We start from the raw sequence: 18,026 nt of genomic DNA, 5'->3' as shown, positions 1-18,026 counted from the left end.
TTATTTCATTCTTAAAAACAATTCTTTATCTAATATATAATACGTTAAAATTTTAGACTAAACGATTTCTTATTTTAATTATTAGATATCTCATTATAATTATAAGATTTCAATAATTATAAAGTCATATGTTGATCTAGTATAAAACCTACTAATTTTATAGTAAGAACTTTTTGTATTAATTTTGACATCACAGATATAATTTTTATTAATTAATGTGATTAATAAATGTATCGATAAATTCTAGAAATAAAAAAAATAAAAAATATAGTGCATCAGGAAATGCATTTAACGTTTACTATTAATATTATATTATATATGAAAAATTAAGTGATGAAATCTTTATACGATATTATTCAATTATATATGTATGTATACATGTTATACCATTCAATTTAATCAGTGGTTAAGAAATCATATGATTCGGTATGTCGTTTGATAAACTACGATTCTAGGATAAATTACAAGAATTCATTCGTCATCATTATTTCGTAACTTTCTCGATATTCAAATCATAAATTCGATAAAAAATAATATTACATTAATATTTCATCATTATATGCTTTTAAAAAAATAATTATGTTATATGTAATCTATCAAAAATAAATGCTAATAAAAATATTTACTAAATATTTTTATATTTAGTAAATATTTTCTAAATAAAAATTCAATATTTCAAATCATAGAGTATTTTAAATATTAAGAAAACCATAACAATTTGTATTATATTTGTACGTAAATAAGACATTCAATAGTATTATACACATAAACATTTTTTCCATTCATATTAAGAAGTCTATACTATTCAAAAAAAAATTTTCTTTAAAAGAAACAAAAATTTTTTAATAAAAAAAACCTCTAACCTCTTGAGTTTACACTCATGAAGTAAATAAAAATAAAAAAAATAAAAAGAATATAAAAAAAGAGTGAACAAAAAGATAATGCAATATGAGAAAAAAGTTAAGAATAGAAATATAATTTTTTAAAAAATATAACTCTTTTCTTAGTAAAAGCACATTAAGTCGAAATAAGTTCCTTTAATATTTAGAAGGCTCCTTCTCATCTATTTCGAGCAGCTGGTTGCCTCGTTGAACATCGATCGCATGGTCAGCTTTTTCTGTGTGAAAGACACCAAAATATACATATATGTATATACATTAGGAAAAAGAGAGAGGGAGAGGAAGAGAGAGAAAGAGAGAGAAAGAGCAAAGAAGTTAGAGAAAACGAATCAAAGTAAGAAAAGAGACGGAATATATCTATCTTTTGTAAACGAAGTGTGAGGCGACAGAACTAAAGGGTTTTCAGGGTCAAGGCAAACTACTCTTTCCTTTCTCTGTCATTTTCTATCTTTTACTGTTTATATTCTTCTCTAACATATATAAGCTCAGTGTCATGTATTACTCGAGTCAGTGTCAAGGGTCACTGAACTTTTGATTCGAACCATCTTTGTCACCGTTTTTGCGTGTAAAACTTGAATTTTTCTACTAATCTCAATTACAAACAATATGGATAACAATTTTTACAATTTTTACAATTACTTAAAATTCTGGCTTATTTTAAATTTAATTAAATATTGATTGACTAATCCCAAATAAAGATTTATAATTGAAAATATATATAGGATTCGTTTTTATTAAATAATTAATTTTTTTTATTTTTTTTAAATTTTAAAAAGAAAAATGAAGAAGCTAATAAGTTTTCCAATAAAATTATCTTCACAAGAAAAAAATTATAAATTATATTTTATATAAATCACTTTTATTGAAATGAACATTATAGAAATTGATGATAAATATAATATAAATATTATAAGAATGATTTTAGGAATTAAAAAAATTTTTTTATTTGATTTGATTTTTTTATTTTTTTTTATTTAATAAAATTTTAAAGAAATAATTTGAATTGATTCTCTTAATTTATTAATTATTATTCTGATAATATTCTGATGATAATAAATTAATAAAAAGCAATTTGGCACGCAATCAATTTTTTGAATCATTATCAAACAAGTTGCAATAATCAAACTTTTTATTAAAATTTATTAATAAATCTTACTATTGATACTTTCTTTTGTAATTGTAATTTTGTAATTTAACAATTTTGATTTATATAAATAATATAATAATGATATATTATATATATATTTATAATAATGATTTATTATATATATATTAATATTAAATTATATTTTTATAATATTATATATATATTACATAATTTTTATTAGTCAATTTTTATTAATTTAGATGATTCAAATATATTACAATTAAATTTTACAATTAAATCTAAATTTTATAATATTTTCGTTATACAAATAAAAAGATATGATGTAATAATGAATATGCATATAATTCATTGTATATTTCAGAGATATAGTATCGACTTTTATTTTCAAAATTGATTCAAATATTTTTCATATACGAAATTATTTATTAATTGCTAATAAATTTTATTTATATTTTTAAATTTTTATTTTTTTAATTTTTTATAATGATTTATAGGTACTATTTAGCTCGTCACTTATATCATTTTTTATTTATAAAAAAAAAGAAAAATCTAAAAATTAGATATAATAATTTACAATTTATGATTTAAATTTATTTTAAAATCTAATTAAATAAATTCTAATCCTATCATTCAAAAGTTAAAAATCATCTGTTTTATTTATAGAAAATTCTTAATTACTTAATTTCTTAGTAATAGTTAAATGTTATAAAAAAAAAAATGTTTTTCTTCGCTTTTTATAAATGATTTGCGGATGTTTTTTATCTAGTTTATCTTTATTGATATACTATTAAGCATATATAATAAGCAAGTTACTACTAATCATTTAAATAATATATGAATACATTTACTTCCGTCTTATTATTCTTGTTTTATAACAAATTCAAAATTATATGGATTCATTTATTTCTATTAATAATCTCTCTTTATTGATAATATTGTATATTTTTAATCATAATCATATATTTAATCATAGTCAAAAAAAAAAAAATAGAATAAATGTGTAACAACACCCTGACCTATTTCCATTGTAATAGTGATTAGTGAAAATTTTATCATTTTCTAACCGATTTATATTTTTTTTCTACTGTTAAGATAATAAATTATGTTTTGTTAAAATAAGAAAGAAAGAAATTGCTTTAATGATATAGCAATCAGTTAATGTCAAACAATATCTTCTCATATGTGTATATAAATTGACCATGAACTACGAACGTTTATAAATTAAATATAGCAGTAAAGAATAAGATGACGATATTAAGCAAAAATAAATGTAACTTTTTCATTTTTTATATAAAAAAAAAATTAATATTTTTACCATAACAATCTTACACTTTTGTTTTACAAAACAAAAATATATATATAAATAATTTTATAATTCTTTTAATAAAAATCATAAAAAAACTAATTTGTGAATAAATTCGCTGTTCTAAAAGTTGCCATCCAATCTTTTAGTATTTAGCCGACAATTGATGGATAACTGGCATCAACATATTCACAACTATCGCCAATTTAACAGCATCACGACATCGGTACAGAAACTTTCAATTGTTTAAACATAAATATAGACATCATATACATTTTATAATAAGATGAAATGAATAGAAAGTCGATGTCACTGTATGTGCAGCACACGATCGTACTTTGATCGGCGAAAGATTCAGGTTGCTAGCGAAAAGATGTGAGACCATGTCGATAAATGATTGAATTGTTGCCGTTGAATTGGCGCACTGCAATTAAAATACATGTAATTAACATGAATATGCCGATACCGACTGGTTGCCGATCAATTGAGGTGCTGTCAAATGGGCGACGACCTTTACCCAAGTATTGGGTAAAATGGCGGAGGTACTGGGGTAAGATGATCATATTAATATAATGAATACGATTTTGATATGCGAATAAGTCAATCTTATTATATAGTTGGTGTAAAATTTGTATTGGAACAATTAAAGCATTGTATTCGGTTCTTTAAAGATATATAATTCATATATATTCCTTATATACTTATTATATTATATTATACTAATGAAACAATAAATAATTTTAAAATATAAAAATTATAAAGTGAATCATAGTAAAATAAAAAGTTCATCTTACCCCATTATTTTATTCCAACCAGACATATGGATAAATAAAATATCAATATATATATATCAAAGTAAAATTGAGATTTAAAATTCTATTGTTAATTTACAAAAAAATATCAATGTTTTTGTGAAATATCTAATGATATCAAAAATTAAGAAAAAAAATATTAAATGGATTAAAACTTATGTAACGTATGAAACTGAAATCGCTACTTTTTTCAAAGTATCGATTCATTTTAATACCTATGTCTGACATTATTTGGTATACAAAATTAAAATTTGTAGATTGATATTAATGATTGATAGTATCGATATGATATCGATCTCAATATTAATTATGTATACATATATTATGTATACATATATATTATGTATATATATATTATTGACCATAAATATTCTGATATTTTATTAAATTTAAAATAAGAATACTATATGAATATAATTAAAGTTACACAAATTAATAATGTACAAATTAAAGACAAATCAATTTTACTTGTATTATTTTTTTGTCACTATTTGAATTTGTCTTTATATTAGTTTAAAAAAACAAAATCATTTTCGTAATATTTAACATATAATTATACATACATTATAATAAATACATACATTAATAAATATAATATTGCAACATGAAAGATAATTTATATATATATATATAATATAATAATATATATATATAAATATATATATAAATTCTTATTAAAGATAATATTTTACTATTCTTATTATTACATGTGTGTACATTGTGTGAGAATGCATATGTATATTAATTAAAATGATGTATTAAAAATTGCATGAATTAAAATATAGATAAAATATAGATAAAATATAGATTTGATGTATCATTTCTTACACGATCTTTTTGAAAAATATAATATAATTGTAAATGTAGTCTTGAAATAATAATAATAATAAAAAACCATTGACAATGCTAGATACATATAGTGTGTTAAAAATTCAAGTTAAAAAGTCAATAAGTCAACGAAAAGTCAATTCAACAAAGCATTTGGTACAGTTAAAATTTTAAAGTAAGATACCTTATGTCAACGTATATTTACTATGTTCTTCTCAATAGATAAAAAAAATGATCTTGTCTATATGAATATATACGAATTGAAGGTAGGATATTTTACTAACAATATACTACAATATATCACATATACTTTACAAAATGTGTAATATTTTGAGAATAATAATAATAACTCGATTGAAAAATGTTCTGTTGAGTGAAATATTATTTTTATTTTTTACATTGATATTATAATAGTATACAATTTATTTATACAAATAGTCTTAAAATATATATTTTAATTGAATATATATTTTATTAAATTGAATTTAAAACACATAAACAAGTATAAATAATTTTTAATAAAATTACTTAAAACCTAAATAATAATTTTAATTTTAATTTAATTTTAATTTTATATTAAATAATAAAATGAAATTATGAAATTCGTATGCAATAATATTTATCAATAATAATGCTATATAAATCGTTTTAAATAGAATTCTAAGAATGCTAGTTCAAAAACGTATCAGTTCAATGAACTCCGAAACGATATTGATTTCATACGTCCAAGGGACGTTTAATATGATATTCTTAATCATCAACAGTGATCCAATGAATTGAATTATCTTTTAAAAATTATTATTAAAAGAATGTCATTCAAAGAATAAATATTTGAAAAGAATCAATGAAATTTTTAATAATGGATCTATATTTATGAAAATGATTTGAACTTAGTATAATTTGTTTTGTATAAATATAATTAAAATATGGAAACAGAAAAATATAAAATATTTTTATATTTTTTAAATAAATAATTTTTAATATTATATGTTATATAATATCTGAATATAATATATATATATATATATATATATTCAATTAAAAATATATATATTTATTATATCGAAAACGAAAAAATTACACATAAACTTTATTGTAAAACTAGAAAATAAATCTTTATGAAGATAATAGATAATAAAAATAAAATTATTAGTTGAGTTTAAAATATTTTTCGATAAATTTTCAAAAAATACAAGACACCGGAAAATACAATTAGAACAAAAAAAAGTAAAAAAATCTTATAAATTCGTAAAAATCAATAGAATGCGAAAGAAATAAAAAAAATTATTTATATATTAATATGAGATTTAAAAAAAAAATTATCAATTATCAATAAGATCGGATCGCTTGGATTAAATTTCGCGCATTAAATTAACAAGACAACAATCTTTGGACTTTTTCCAAATTGTTAAAAATTAAAAGAAAGATGTTATGTTACAATTCTTCTACAGTTTACTATAAAATACAGATATACGATGTATTATGTATGATTATTGTATATTAGATCAAATGAATTAGCCAAATCATTTAATCAAATGAATTAATTAAAAAATTAATATTTTGAAACAAGAAAAAATTGTAAAAAATTAATATGTATAACATAATTTATTAAAATGTTGATTTACATTTAGAAATATCGATGTTTTTTATTTTCTTATATCGTACAATGGTAGAGTTTCATTTAAAATTAATAACTATATAATTTTCAGTTTGAATAATAAAAAATGCTTATTTATTCCATTATTATTTAATAATAAGATAAAATTTTTTACTTATTTATTATTATTAGATATTATTAAGAAATAAATAAACTTTTTTCATTACTTCTTTTTTTTACTTTTTTTAATTTTCATTATTGTTTTTTCTCGTTTTTTTAAATTGAAATAATAAGCGTTAGTTTAAGTATGGAAGCGACTTTATATTGCATATTGTAATATAAAGATGTTGATTTTAATTGTATTTTTACAAATTTATTAACAAATCTATAATAATTGGTCATATTAATTGTCATTTTAACAATAGTTTTCTTATTTTTAAATATATTTAATGATATAAAACTTGCATCAGAAAAGTATATGTTTAATTAAAATTCATTGAACCATACAATCAATTGAACAACATAAACGACCGATATCATTATATTAAAAAAAAAATGATAAAAAACAATGATTAAAATAAGTGTTAATATCTATTATTTATAAAATATTGAATTTATTTTTCACACGCTTTATTTAATAAAAGTTATTAATTATTATAATATCTAATTTCAGATAATAATAGTTTCAGATAACTTTCAATTATTTTTATAAGCATATTATATAATATTTATAATAATTATATCGATTAACAAAAATAAACTACATGTTATAGCATATATGTATATATATGTAATTGTAAGTAGTTTATATTTCTCATCTCCTTATTTTTTCTAACAAATTCCATATTATGTATATGATCGTATTTGAGAATTTGAGAAGATAATATTTCACGAAATGCAGAATTTCTAAAAATTATTTAACAGTTAGGTTGATAAATATTATCTATACAATAATTATATATAATAAGTGAATCGTAAACAAAATAAAATGTTATAACGCTGAAATAACTGAAAATCTTAGAAGAAAATTACAATATAAGATTTAAATTTCACAGACGTTTCATTACTTAAATAAAAAGATATTTAATTGCAAAAAAAGAAATGCTTGCTTGCAATTTACGCATGTCTCATGTTTAGTTGTCTCAGTGATATTCAAACTGTTCTATGATTTCACCCTGAAAAGATTACACATAACTACGTTTCTTTTTTCTTTTCATTAAGAATCATTGCATGTTTATAGAATGAAATAATACAGATATAAAATAAATAAGATTGTGTAGATTGCACGTGTCTTCTACAAAAAGGAAAAACCGCAAGTATGATTAGTATAATAGAATGTAATTACGTAGTGAACATGTTATGGTATCCTAAGATAACTTCAATTTGATAAAGAAAGTTGCATTAGAAACATTACAAACATAAATTAAAAATTAAAAATAAAATATCAATGAAAAATTAATATGAATCAACAATTTTAATATATTATCTAGTTCTATTATTAATTTAATTTTCATAAAATTAACAAAATAAATAATTTGAACTTTTATTATTTATATAAAGAAAAAAAAATTAATACTAAATATAATTTAAAAAAAAAATTATGATTTCATTTCATGATTTAAAATCTTTATATTATTATTATTATTTGTAAAATAACTAAAAAATAAAAAATTAATTATAATAATTAATAAAAATTTAAAATTCTCAGAAAATATAATTATATATATATTTATACTATCGTATATTTTATATATATATATATATGCTATCGTAAATTTTATTGTAAAGATGTAAAAGATATAAAAGTTTTTACATATAGAAAAATTTATAAAAAATTTGCTCAATTTTAAATAATTTAATATTGATATAATGTTGAAATAATGTAATGTTACTTTATTATTTTATTATTTTATTATGTAATATTATTTTATTAATAGAAAAAGAATAAAAAGATAAAGCTAAATAATGATCTTTAATTTAAATTATTCAAATATGAATGATAAAGTCTATAAATAAATAAAATATAAAAAAAATATTAATAAAATAAAAAAAAATATTAATTTTGGAATTTAAATCGATTCATTTACGAACTGAAATACTTTACAAATCGATTTATGATTAAATAATGTGATGCAATAATAATAGATAATAAAAAATTTATTTATCAATCTTTTTATTTGTATACATTCAATATTAAATTATTCTAATACTTTTTTACTATTAATTTTTAACAAGATAGAATTTTTATGAAAACTTTTATGAAATTAACTTTAGAGAATAACTAAAAGAATGCAAACATTTGCATTGAAATACATATATATATTATAATTATATAATAAAAATATATTTAATTCATATTATATATATATATATTATATATATTATATATTATATATATTATATATATATGTATTATTTAGTTCTATATATTACTATCAATGTTTTGTTAACGAAACATGCTTACTGAAAATGATTAACGAAATTGCATTGGTTTTTCTCATTGTTCATTTCATCAGTTCTTACAAATTTTCTTTTTTCTTTTTATTTTCACTATCCACTTTCTTTAATTATGTATAGGATTTTTCTTTTTCTTGAAATTAATAGAATTTCCAATAAAAAATATCTTATGGCTTTATTATTTTACGCTACTATTCTTTAATATTTTTTTAAAAATTTATGCAATTATATATGCATAAATACTTATATTCTGCAACATGCATTACTATACGAATGCTTTCTTCAACCCCACTTAAGTATTTCTCAATCTTGGAGGGAGATCCTACAACATATAAAAGTCCGAATGATACATCTATTCAGTAGCAATTCTGTTCTTTCGAAGAAAATATACAAAACGTACAGCAGCTTGATAATTCAAGTCGGTTTGAACTCAAAGCTCAAAGTTCAATATACAATTATCCGGTTATTCTTTGAAAGTTTTCCATTCGAATAACCAGCAATTTTCTATAGAATCAAGACGCTATATTAACGAAGTGACGAATATTTTTAATTTAATTAAGATAATGGTTCGTATGGGAGATTATAAATTCACATGAGTGTGTTATCAGAGAAAATATGTGATCATTAAAAATCACGAATATTACGTTATATTAATTTCATTTAATATAAAAATTTTTAAGCTTTTACATAAACATAAACAATTTATTAAGTATAAAGCTATTTTGCTCTTATACACACACATCTACACATATACACGCATATATATATATATGCATTTGCATAGAGAAAAAAAATGTATTACAAAAATGTATAAAATAGAAAAATACAATTCTAGATAAGAGATTTTTTAAAGATTTTTCTTTTTTTAAATATTGAAAAAAAATATCTATATTTTATACTCTTATTTTTATTAAATACAAATATCATTAATTGACATAATAACATATTGATTGTTTATATAAACAATTTTCAATTATTTTTAAAATTAATTAAATTATTGAATTACAATTGTAAAATGTAGAAAAAAAATATAATATGATCTTTTTTCTTACAGGAATATTAAATATCGGGATTAAACATCAAAACGTGAAAAGTAAAAACAAAATCGACACAAATTTAATCGAATTCCGCGCCGATCATCATCTCCTGGGTGATAGAGTGTCACGTGACTCGAAATTAGCCGAACGAAACGAAGGTACCGAGGTTATAAATAGCGGTCACTACAGAGTGGGGAGTCTCTTTTACTTTCTACACTGTACAATAGTGCATTTGCTCCGCGCTTGTCTGACTATTACGTTTTGTGCTGTGCTGGTGTAAGGTTCGCTCGTGCGAAACCAAAGTAGGATATAAAGTTCGGACTAAACTTTCTCATTTTCTCTAAGTATTAGCGACATCGAACGAGCTGAACGTGTCAATAAAATTGCAACACGTGGCCAAAGTATTGGAACGCAGACAAAAGAAATCGAAGTCTATATCCACGATCACGAAAAGAAAGAAAATGCCGGAGACCGCTCATCACATGAACGGATATGCTAACGGGCATACACCACCCGAGCTACAACAGGAAGGCAGTTTTCTCTTCACTTCAGAGTCCGTTGGTGAAGGCCATCCAGGTAGGAACCTAAAAAAGCATGCGTTCACCTCATGACTCTTCTGTATTTCCGATGTTGTACGACTTCGTCTTGAGTTCCATGTCGGAGAGCCGCGTGTGCCGCCATGAAACTCGATGAACGGATCATACATATATACCGTGTGCGCACGCCGCAATTCTACCCTTCCTTCCCGCTTTCTTACTTTCCTTAAAAGCTTCGAAATGTGGGGATGGTATTACATTGCGATTTATTCATTGTTCAAATTCTCTTCTTAATATCTATAAAATATCGAATATTGATTCATTTAGGTACTAAAACTATATTTTTTTAAAATTGATATCAAGCAGAAACGAATATGTACTCCGGCGTCGCCATGTGCTTCTTAATATTACAATTTATGATTTCTAATTTTTTATTCTTATATATATTTTTTCTTATATATATATTAAAATTTTTTCTTAACCTAATTGTATGTTTTTAACTTATTAAAATTAAATATAAGATATTTTTATATAATTCAATTTTTTATATTACTACTTTTGTATTTCTAATTATCTTTTACACGTGTAAACTCTAAAGTAGTTAATATTTATTTAATCATGAATTTTTATTGATCTATAATAACTTTTTAATTTACATTATTTAGTATTTTGTATAATTATTTAGTATTTTGTATAATTTAAGATAAAATTAAAATTTTTTATTGAATAAAATGATTAAATATTGTTCGATTTATTGTAGAATAGACCTTATAATATTAGTTTCAATGCATTTTAATAAAATTTTATAAACGTGTATATACCAAGTTTGAATCAATTAATAATGTAGTATATATTTGATTTTATGATTATGCAATTGTTTCTACGAATATGTTTTATTTATCATAAAATTCACACATATATGAATAAAAACAGTCAATTATTCATAATTTTAAAAAATTTTTATTTATTTTATAATTATAAGCTACTTTATTTTTTTTCTTTTTTTAGATAAAATGTGTGATCAAATAAGTGATGCTATTTTAGATGCACATTTAAAGCAAGATCCTAATGCAAAAGTTGCTTGTGGTAAGTTTTCTCAAAATGATTTTAATTTTTTTAATGACTTGAAGCAGTTGGTGCTATAACCTCTATTTATAAATTAGTTACTATGACCTTGAGTTAATTTTGAATCAGAATTCTGAAGGGACCTAGTACTTAATATAATATATATAATTTAACTTACTATTACTAAATATAAAATATTTTCATCAAATTATATTATAAAATTTTTATATTTATATATGTATGTATATATATATATATATATCATATTTTTGAATTATTTAGAGACTGTGACAAAAACAGGGATGGTTTTATTATGTGGAGAAATTACATCAAAAGCTGTGGTAGATTATCAAAAAATTGTTCGGGATACTGTTAAACACATTGGATATGATGATTCTTCAAAAGGTAAAAAATATTTTTATTTATTCTTTAGGTTTCCTCTTTTCAGTGATGAATGTTTGTTAAATCCCTTGCAACCCTTACAATTTTGTTAAATTTATTTTATCTGTACATCTAAAACATTTAAAAATTTCCTTGCTAACATAAAAAATTTCTAACTTATATATATATATATATATGCCCTGTGGCCGGATGATATTTTTATTATCTTATCCTTCATAAAATTCGCCTCATTTGGTTCTTTAGAATTAAATTTTATAAATACACGATCGAATCATGGCACGAAAGCTTCCAGCTCTAAATATAAAAATTTTTAGAATGTTTCTTTTACTTATTAAATTAAAAAATATATTTTTATATATGTACAATATATATGTATATACACACACATACAAACACACATATATATGCATATATATAAAAGAATAATGAAAAATTTCAAGTTCTTATAAAAAGATGTGCTTTACGCTACATAGACGTTAATAAATTGTTGGAGAAAATTCCATGACTCGATCGATTGGATGACCAATATCCTGTTCATTATCTTTCGGAAAAAATAAATAAAAGAACACATATGAATATGTAACGTAAGCATATCATGATCGTGGCAGGATTCGATTGGCATACGTTGAACCTTTTGGTGGCGATCGAACAACAATCTCCAAATATCGCTGATGGTGTTCATTTGGCCAGGGAAGAGAAGGACTTGGGTGCAGGTGATCAGGTACATAACCCATTCTCAGCCCGTGCCGCAGAGCAGCCATATAATTCATTAACATACTCTCTTTTTTATTTTTTATTTTTTTTTGTTCTTTTTTATTTTTTAAAATTTTTTTTGTCCTCTTCTTTCTTTCTTATAATATATTTTATAGAGTTCTTACACATATATTTCCTTATGTTATGTGTGAGTGAGTGAATCTGTGTTTACAAATAAGTATTATAATTATAGAAATATAAATTATATATTTTATAATAGAAATTTTATTAGGAAGTTTCATATATAAATAAATACTATGATAATTATTATAACAAAATATATTAATCTATATAAAAATATATTTCATTTATTTTGAATATTTTAGTTAGGTTTTATAATTATATATAATATTAATTATAAGAAAATTTATATGGTATTATTATATATAATTACATTAAAATAACTTATATTTTCAATTTCTTTCCAAAGCAAGAAGGTAACACTATTATTATGTTGAAATAGCAGAATAAACTGGAATATGATACAGTGAAACATCAGTAGTAATGAAAGTGTTGATGTTCATGGTAGAGAATATTTATATCTCATTCATATAATTTCTGCAGGTTTTGACTTCAAGCTCTGCAGTGTTTTATTGGCGCTTGATGCTCAATCACCAAATATTGCAGCAGGAGTTCATGAAAACCGTAGTGATGAAGAAGTTGGCGCAGGAGATCAGGTCAATTAGTATTCTGATCTGTTCATTCGAGTTTTCTGTTCTTCTTTTTGTTCTACTGCCTAGTATAGTTACTCCTTTTTAGTTTCCTGAATAATGTGTATATATATTTGTTTTCCCTATTTTCAATTGTTTTCTATATACAGTAGTAATAGAATATTTTTATATCATTATTATATGTTTATAGACATATATTTAATTTTAATAGTAATATCGTATAGCTTATTCTTTTTTCATGTTTCTTCTTGTTATATATAGGTTTATTATATCAACCTCTCATTTCTTAGTAATAGTTAATTGTTGTTCATGGTTATTATGAAAGCATGTATAAACTATTAGAACTTACTTAATAATTTAGAATGTATTTCTTTTTTAGTATTTCTTCTACTATCTTTTAATTTATTATCTGATTATTTGTGCTAAAAAAACTTTACAATATCTTGTAATATTGTTTGTTAACACTTATTCTTTTTTAAAAATTCTTCATAAATATTTATTAACATTTTGTTTATTTCATGATTATATTTAAATTTTTTCTATATATACTGAAATAATTTCACATTTTTCTTCTCATAATTGCTCAAATTCCAATGTATTAATTACTTTGAAAATTTTATCTTCTCAAATTTATATTATTATTTTATTATTAAAATATATAGTCTGTAAATAACACAATATTTTATATATATATAACAAAAATTATTAATTTAAAAAATATTGTATATAGTTGTCCCAATATTGATTAGTAATTCTGCTCTGTGTGACACCTTTCTGTATTTTATTAAGTGAATCTTATAGTATATCATATATTTAGTTATGTGCAAATTTCAAATGTGAATTAACATATTGAAACTGTATGTTGTGTGCACGTTATTACTTTATTAATGCTTAATCTCCTATATTAAGAACTTACACAATATTGCAAATTAATTAAAAGCACAATAAATCTTTTTCCTGCTTCAAGTTTATATTTTATAAATTTTAGTTTATAACTCAAATTATTATCTCAGGGTCTGATGTTTGGATATGCAACAGATGAGACCGATGAATGTATGCCATTAACTGTTGTCCTGGCACATAAATTAAATCAGAAAATTGCAGAATTAAGGCGAAGTGGAGAATTATGGTGGGCAAGACCAGATTCAAAAACACAAGTATGATTATTAGTAAATTGAAGCAATATATATTTTAGTAATATTTAAATAAATTTACTAATTTATATTAATATTTACAATGATGTCACATAGTATTTGCTACTCTTGAGTGCCATGATGTAATATATATTACTGAGAATAATAATAATTATTATAAATTATATATATATTCTTGAATATATTTTATTTCTGATATTTTGAAAATTATAAAATAGGTCACTTGTGAATATGTAATGGATCATGGTGCTTGTGTACCTATAAGGGTTCATACTGTAGTAGTGTCATTGCAACATAGTGAAAAAATTTGTTTGGAAGATTTACGTAAAGTAGTTATGGAAAAAATTATCAAAGAAGTAATTCCAGCAAGGTATTTAGATGATAAAACAATCTTCCACGTTAATCCTTGTGGATTATTTATTATTGGTGGTCCACAGGTAAAATACATATTTTTTATATTCAATTAATTAATAATTTTAAATTAATTTTTGTAAATTATATTAATACTTGTTTATTTATTATTAGAGCGATGCAGGTCTAACTGGTAGAAAAATTATAGTTGATACATATGGTGGTTGGGGAGCTCATGGTGGAGGAGCATTTTCTGGCAAAGACTTCACAAAAGTTGATAGATCTGCTGCTTATGCAGCAAGATGGGTTGCTAAATCTTTGGTGAAAGCTGGTCTTTGCAGACGATGCCTTGTACAAGTATAAATTACCGATATTTTTATTTTTTATTATTATAATTATAAATGAAATATTAAACAAATATTTCATTTATAATTATAATAATATATAATAATATTTATTTAATATTCTTCTTAATGAAAATATAAATATTTACAACAAATTTTTAGGTTTCTTATGCTATTGGAGTAGCAGAACCTCTTTCAATTACAGTTTTTGATTATGGTACTTCTAAATTATCTCAAAACGAACTTTTAGATATAGTTAATAAAAATTTTGATTTACGACCTGGGAAAATTGTTAAGTGAGTATATTTATATTATAAATAATATTTTAAATATAAATAATTATAAAATTATGATGCATATAATCATGATGCATTGCATCATATAATGATAAATAATTAAATTTGATTAAATATTATAAATAGCAATGTAATTATTTTTTTAGAGAGTTGAATCTTCGTAATCCTATTTATCAACAAACTAGCACATATGGACATTTCGGTCGAGAAGGATTCACTTGGGAACAGCCAAAAACTCTAATTCTCGATTGATGAGAATATAGATAAATCAGTTTGACGTTTCTTATTATAAAACGTCTATCGTTCTCAATAATTATATATCTCGTAAACGTTCTTCGAGATTTTCCGACCTCCGCGCTACTTCGCCAAGTCCATCAATTCCTTTTGCCAATTTAGTACTAGCAAGAAGAATGACATATTAGGTTTTTCCACATCACGAGATACTTGGTATTATGTGGTATTATAGTACAAATTTTGTTTATCCAGTATGCAGACAAGAGCAGTCAATTTTTCTCCACTATTTGAAAACTGAATTGAAGTTTATCGATCATTAGATATAATGAAACTATTGACAATGAGGAAAAATAAACTAAACTAAACCTGTTATGAGTATCTTATCCTACATATGTATTCGTAACAGTAAAGTAGTTTATCAGTGATGCAATTCATTACTGTGGCTTGTAAGTGGTGTGTGTTGGAAGTAAAAAATGATAAAAGAACAATAATACTTAAAATGAAAAACAATCTATATTTCAAAAATGTATAAATTGGCAACATCGGGCCGTGCCTCAAAGCAAATATTTGAGATGAAAACGTTCTCTCAAATTTTTAACAGTGTTTTAGTACTTTATATGAACGTACATGAAAGTTTGACCAACTTCCTTTTAGAGAATATTAATATAATATTTTAATAACTTGTGTTTTTACATATTCTAGCAAATTCAATAATTGATAATAATGGTGCTTTCATGTATGTTTCTTCATTAGAATTATTTATCGTTCGAGTGCAAATATAAACTGGTAACGACTATGTACATTAATTTTAGCAAAGTGGGAAAATGAATTAATTAAAGCGACCAATTATAAACGAACTTACTTTTTGCATAGTTAAACATTTGTGACATATGCAGTATAATGTTGACGAGGAGTTAATAATATCGCATTTATTTAAATCTGATTGTTAATTAAAACAAAAAATTTTTTAATTATATTTAAATTTAAGTAATGGCGATACTACTAACTCTCATATATTTATATACATATATATATATTTTTTTCCCTCTTTGCTTTGTTTAATTAGATAATTTTAATAGACATTTTCGATCTTGTAATGTATAGCAAATAATGCAAAATCGAATGTTAGACCTTATTTTGTGGAGGTCTAATACAGATCGTGTGGCGGAGCTCGAAAATTACGATTTTTCCAATTTAGAGTGCGAAGATCTGTGACGTTATCGTATCTTGAACATCAACAGAAGTGTAAATGTGAAAATTTAGTAAATTCGTTCCGTTAGATTGATGTACCGATCTATCGTGTAATGGTATTGGCAGTGTAAAGATGCACAAGATTATATGCAAATCATAATAAAAAAAGATTTTTTAATAAAATATCAAATTGTCACTGATTTTATTTATTTTTTGCTCCAACTATTTATAATACCTTCTGCGGTTCCTCCTGATATTTTATAATTAGATAATTATATAAAATTATTTACATATAAATTGGAGCTCTGTTACACAGATTGCAAAATTGCAAATTGCAATTAACTGTAAAAGAAAGTCAATAAATAACTTTTGCACTTTCATAATTATTTTTCTTAACAATAATGCAAAGAATATAAAAATAAAACTTTCTTTATATATATAGCCTATTAGTATCTATTTTCTAATATTCACATTTTAATGTGAATACGTGTATGATGTAGTATTTTAAAAAATTAAGAATATAATATTATATAGTATAGATTATAGAACATTAAAATTTATTGCAGATACAATAATTTAAATAAAATATGTTATGTATTTTTATCATATATATATATTATATAGTGTCATTTAAAAATTATATAAAATTACTTATCTTAGATATATCTTTATTAATATAATTATTATTAATATTAATTATCAACTATTGATATTTAAATACACTGCCTAAAAAGCAGAAAAAAAATGGATAAAACTTTGAATGTACAAATAAATGATTAGTAAATTATTGTACAAATTTCTGTACTATTCTTAATATTATATATCGAATATGAAATATATCTATGAACTAAATCTCATAATTTTCTGAACATAATTCTTTCTGATAAATTGCAATATTATATTGTAATTCAACATGTATAATAAATTGTTAGATTTTGTAGATGAATAATGGTAAAAATAACAATTAAAATTAAATAACTTGCATTTA

The 18,026-nt window shown here is 22.1% G+C and overlaps 1 protein-coding gene across 2 annotated transcripts; it reads left to right on the top strand.

Moving 5' to 3' along the window:
• Positions 1–9,401: 9,401 nt before the first annotated feature.
• On the top strand, positions 9,402–17,221 carry LOC122719090 (S-adenosylmethionine synthase). Of its 2 annotated transcripts, none has more exons than XM_043944643.1 (10): positions 9,402–9,570; positions 10,059–10,617; positions 11,586–11,663; positions 11,925–12,047; positions 13,362–13,474; positions 14,482–14,625; positions 14,841–15,059; positions 15,148–15,330; positions 15,480–15,613; positions 15,760–17,221. In XM_043944643.1, exons 2-10 carry the CDS (start codon positions 10,503–10,505, stop codon positions 15,863–15,865), a joined length of 1,215 nt encoding a protein of 404 aa, XP_043800578.1. In that variant the 5' UTR covers positions 9,402–9,570; positions 10,059–10,502; the 3' UTR covers positions 15,866–17,221. The 2 variants fall into 2 exon arrangements, with proteins under 2 accessions (XP_043800578.1, XP_043800579.1); XM_043944644.1 differs by lacking the exon at positions 13,362–13,474 and adding an exon at positions 12,653–12,765.
• The last annotated feature ends 805 nt before the right edge of the window (positions 17,222–18,026 follow it).

This window comes from Apis laboriosa, unplaced genomic scaffold (genome assembly GCF_014066325.1).
Source record: "Apis laboriosa isolate Shangri-la unplaced genomic scaffold, ASM1406632v1 scaffold69_cov144, whole genome shotgun sequence".
In the NCBI taxonomy this organism is placed as follows: domain Eukaryota; kingdom Metazoa; phylum Arthropoda; class Insecta; order Hymenoptera; family Apidae; genus Apis; species Apis laboriosa.
The sequence above is the reverse complement of the archived record's forward strand: the minus strand, read 5'-3'. Positions and strand labels throughout refer to the sequence as shown.